This window comes from Temnothorax curvispinosus, unplaced genomic scaffold, assembly GCF_003070985.1.
Source record: "Temnothorax curvispinosus isolate PA1 unplaced genomic scaffold, ASM307098v1 QBEX01006133.1, whole genome shotgun sequence".
Taxonomy (NCBI): Eukaryota; Metazoa; Arthropoda; class Insecta; order Hymenoptera; family Formicidae; genus Temnothorax; species Temnothorax curvispinosus.
Genome location: NW_020215913.1, coordinates 212,740 through 217,191, shown reverse-complemented (window position 1 = coordinate 217,191; position 4,452 = coordinate 212,740). Strand labels below are relative to the sequence as shown.

At 41.3% G+C, this 4,452-nt stretch overlaps 1 protein-coding gene across 3 annotated transcripts in view; it reads right to left on the bottom strand.

Annotated features, from left to right (window-relative positions):
- Positions 1-68: 68 nt before the first annotated feature.
- LOC112455493 overlaps positions 69-4,452 on the bottom strand; it is a 17,149-nt gene continuing 12,765 nt past the window's right edge. The window contains exons 1-3 of one of the 3 annotated variants that reach the window (XM_025017448.1): positions 2,013-3,003; positions 1,636-1,802; positions 69-926 (exon numbers count right to left, since the gene is read on the bottom strand). In XM_025017448.1, the coding sequence (XP_024873216.1) occupies positions 649-926; positions 1,636-1,802; positions 2,013-2,113 (546 nt within the window). In that variant the 5' untranslated portion in view covers positions 2,114-3,003 and the 3' untranslated portion in view covers positions 69-648. Of the gene's footprint in view, positions 927-1,635; positions 1,803-2,012; positions 3,004-3,044; positions 4,440-4,452 lie in introns of those variants that run through there. The other 2 variants (XM_025017450.1, XM_025017449.1) reach the window with 2 other exon arrangements.

Below are 4,452 nucleotides of genomic sequence, written 5' to 3'. Positions count from 1 at the left end.
TGAGGAGGACAGATGCTAGTAGCAAAAATTACATTCAGAGACAGATGTGTATTTTTTTTCTGAAGAAAAAGAATATTATTAAAAATATCGCGACGTCACGGATTTTATTTGCGAATCATGAAGCAGTGCACAAAAGTATTAATTTTAATTTCACGATTCAGCGATTTTATGCGAGGCGAATGATATATACATTTGCGTGCGCAGTTATGTGGTAGGCATGTGTTGATTTCACCGCGCGTTATGCCGCTGAAACCGCAGCACGATACTTCACACAAACCCGCAGCTCTCTTCCTCCTTGGATATCCATTAATTCATAAATCAGAAATCTTATCTTCACGCACGTAAGAATGGCACGCGGCGTGCGCCGTGTTAGCACCATCGTCCGTTCACCGGCACGTGCAGTTTTGTTTAATTAATGAAACTAATTAAGATATCTATGGGCATTGAATATTTACGGCTGATCCCGCTCGCGATAGGAGGCGAGACGGAGGATACTCCGTCCGGTTATTCTTGTCGCGGGACGGAATCCCGACGGGCTTTTAAATACAATTTCTCGATGTGCGCGCGGTTACATATATACGGAAGCGTTTACACCGTATCGGATTTACTAGCCGTGAAATTCTAGTCGCCGATGAATTTCGATCTATCTCATCCAGGTTTCACTTTCGCGTTACGCGCCAAAACGCGAAACGCGCTTTCGAGACGCTCGCCCGTGCCGTCTGACTGTCGTCGTCCGAATAGGATATTTATCCGTCGAAACGTCGAACTTACGTCCAGGGGATTCTTATGCGTGTAGAGGATGAATCTGGTATTGATGACCTCCCGCGGCAACGGGAAAACGTTGAGGGGTCGATGAATGAGGTGGTACCAGCTCCTGGTGATGTTCAGGCAGCCCAGCTCGTCGTAACAGCGCGTCTCGTTCTCGACTGAAAGAAATCGTCCCTTCATTGAGTAATTGCGATTAATTTTTATTCTATGAACCGTATATACCTTACGACGAGAAAAATTTCACAGTTGGCAAAAGATGCGCGCGTGGAAGGCAATAAATCTCAATATACATACACTATTATACCGTTTAAAAGTTCGGAAGCACTACTTTTTTAAGAAAGAACAGAACTGTGCTAATGTTTTCAAAGAAAAATGTAATATGAGAAAATTTGCTGTCCGTTTTAACTATTCAACACAGTATTATTTGTTTCTAATCATTTTCCAAGGAAGGATTTCATTTAAAGAATTTTACCGAGTGAACATGCTACGCCATTGTTCTGTTATGAAGAAAAAACAAGTTTTCATAATTTGAGTAAAATATAACTGTTATCTTCATTATTATTATATTTTACTCGAACCATGAAAACTTGTTTAAATGTAAAATTCTTTAACTGAAATCCTTCCTTGAAAAATAAACTATTCAGAAATAGTTAAAACAGACAGTAAAGTTTCTCATATGACATTTTTCTTCGGAAGTATTGTATTAGCACCACTGTTCTGTTTTTCTTAAAAAAAAATGTGCTTTCAAACTATTGAACGATAGAGTACATTTAATATGCGCATATTTCTAATATTGTAAAGGAGAATCGCCCCTTAACGTTACTACGATTGGATCTTCTTTCTAATCTGTCTATGAATGATAGTTACAAGGCAGCCAAGGTATGTTGACTTCGATCCGATCGCTGCGCGCCCACTGCCAAGGGTCCAGGATTCCGGCGGAGCAGATAACAGGAGTCAATGCGACGAGGAGCAGGACCAACGCTCCTTCGCCGTTGTCGCCGACTCCTCGTCCGTTCATGCCGCTCCTCCTCATCCTGCAAAGAAAAAAAAAATATCCGGCACGGTCGATAACGATTCGCACGACGAAGACACTGGTCGCGTACTGATGCGACTCAATCGCGTCGCTGGGGTACACCTGTTCACTTTTTTATACTAAGTCGCCAATTAAAATCAGAGTGCAATCTTCTCAAAACAAGACTATTATCAAAGAGGATTGTTTTGACAGTAAATAAAAATTAATGTACCGAAGATTATTATGAAAACGTTGCGAGCGCACTCGACCACGAACGCGTCGCGAACAAAATTGTTGAACAAACACGACGGCTGGGTCTGTCGGAGCCAGCATCGAACAAATATCGCGCGTCTCAGGGGGGTTAAATCGCTACTAAATGTTCGAAAGGACGATCACCGAATCTAAAAGCGTCGAGCGCGATATTGGTGGGAGTTGAGCAGCCTTCGATCTTTTGCAATATAATGAGTTGTGTTTAGACTGTTTACAAGAAAGAGATATTCGACAAGGCTGACCGTGCGGATTTTTGCGTTCGGGTTGCTCGAAGATTCTCTTTATTCGCGAGAAAGAAACGGGAGTCTCTCGATTCGTCTCGCTTCTTAAGAATGGCTCTCTATTCGGCGACGTCTGGATGTTTGAAAATATACATAAAATTCAAGGATTTCAAAATAACGCAAATCCAACGCGTCATGTTCCTGGACAATGCATAGTTCAGCGAAGTGAGATGTAACGCGAGATTAAGTCGACATTAGCAACGTTTGTGTATCTGGACAGGTCTTTGTCTCCTCGGATTGACGTCGTCATAATCACGCGATGTATATGCCGTACCATTATTTGCGCTACGATATTCGCGCCGCGTGTGATGACCATTTGTAATGACATGTTGGCGGCCGCGACAATAGAATGAGGAAGAGGAAGACGAGCCTCGGTTAACGTATTGGATATTTTGATGATATAACCGGCGTATCTAGTATTTACGTGCATCGTTACGAGCCTCGACGTCGTTACTTTTCCGTTTTGTAATAAAGAAAGATCATTAATTGCATATTGTTGAATAATCACATCGTGCAATTGTCGATGCACGAATCGGCGAGTTTCTCGAAGAATTTTCTGCCATCAGAGTGTCGATTCGAGCTGGAACATTGATTGTTCTACTTGCAGCCTTCGTCATCTTACGCAACGAGGACGATTATGTCACTCGAGGCGCGAGTATCGTACCTCATTGAACCTTATTATAGATTACGTCATGTGTGTGGATTGCACTTACGTGGAGAGGGTTCACGAGTGCAGGGACATCGGCAGGCTAGAAGCGGCTCCTCGTGAGGAACGTTATCACGCGGAGTTACCATTGATGATCGCGCTTTCACCGATCGGCGCGGCGACCACCAGGCCACTCCGGTCATTCGCAGCGGAAAACGCGCGCATTGCACGCGCAACACTCGGCGTCACCGCGTCAACCGATTGTCAGTTAAGTGCGCTGTCTAGTAAACAGGCAGATCGCATTAAGTCGTTTGCCGGTTTGTCGGGATCAACGTTGTGGTACGAGAGAGTGTTAACATTGTTCACTTGCGGAAACGCTGTCGGCTAATAGAAGAAATATCTTTATCGCAAAGAAAGAGAACTGATACGGTTTTTTTTTACGAAGTTTATACGTGAATTTGCGATCCATTCAAAGCGATCGATTTCTGCACAAAGATATAGTGTGTGTATAGGTTGATTTAGACACAGAAAAAAAAGAAGTGTCAAATCAACAAATACATACTCGTATCTATAACCTGGAAATGAGAAATGAGATTATATTTCGTTAAAGAGAAAACTTGCTTGAATGAACTTGCTTGAAGTCGTTAAGAGTCGGATATTCCAATTAACTTGTTGGCGAACTAACTAATAGTTAAGTCAAATGTCTATTTTTGTTTAATTTGAAGGAAAAGGCCATATATGATTTAACTATTAGTTAGTTTACCAACAAATTGGAACAACCGTCGCTTATATAGTAATGTTAACGAAGTTCAACCAAAAGAAAAAAAAGTTAAAAAAAAAAGTTGAAATTCTTACAAGATTATAGATTGTTACGTATATATAGGAGTATATAAGTTTCGATTTGACACTTCTTTTTTTTCTGTAATGGTCTGTAATTTTGTCTGTGTAAATAAGTTCCGCTATATAATTATTGAATCATTTCTTCTAAAAAAAAAAAAAAAAACCCAATATTATCCACAGTATAATCTATTCATTTTATCTATTGCAAGCAGTTAAGAGTGTATCATTTACCAATTGGTACTTGTACTATTATAACATCTTTTAAATATAGAAATTCAGTTTGTTAAGTAAAACGGAGCTTATTTACGAATCAACCCAACAAAAGGGAATTAAAATCCGCTAACATCTCTTCTCTTTCTCCGTATATCGAAATTAAGACCGGAGCCTTTGATTGCCGTTCAAGGTAAATTATCCGAGTTAATTATATTTTCCGATGTGTATCGAAAAAAGGGAGAGGTGGAGAGGCGCGTTTTGGAATGTAGGGCAAAGATAATTCGAAACCTGTTGCGGAATGAATATGGGCAGCGCCGTGTGGAATGTCGCGCGGTATTTTCTGCATTCCCCAAACAAGCAGCTGCACACTCGAGCGCGTCCTGGAGCCGGAGCCCGGAGCCCTTCTCTCCTGCTGTGATCGC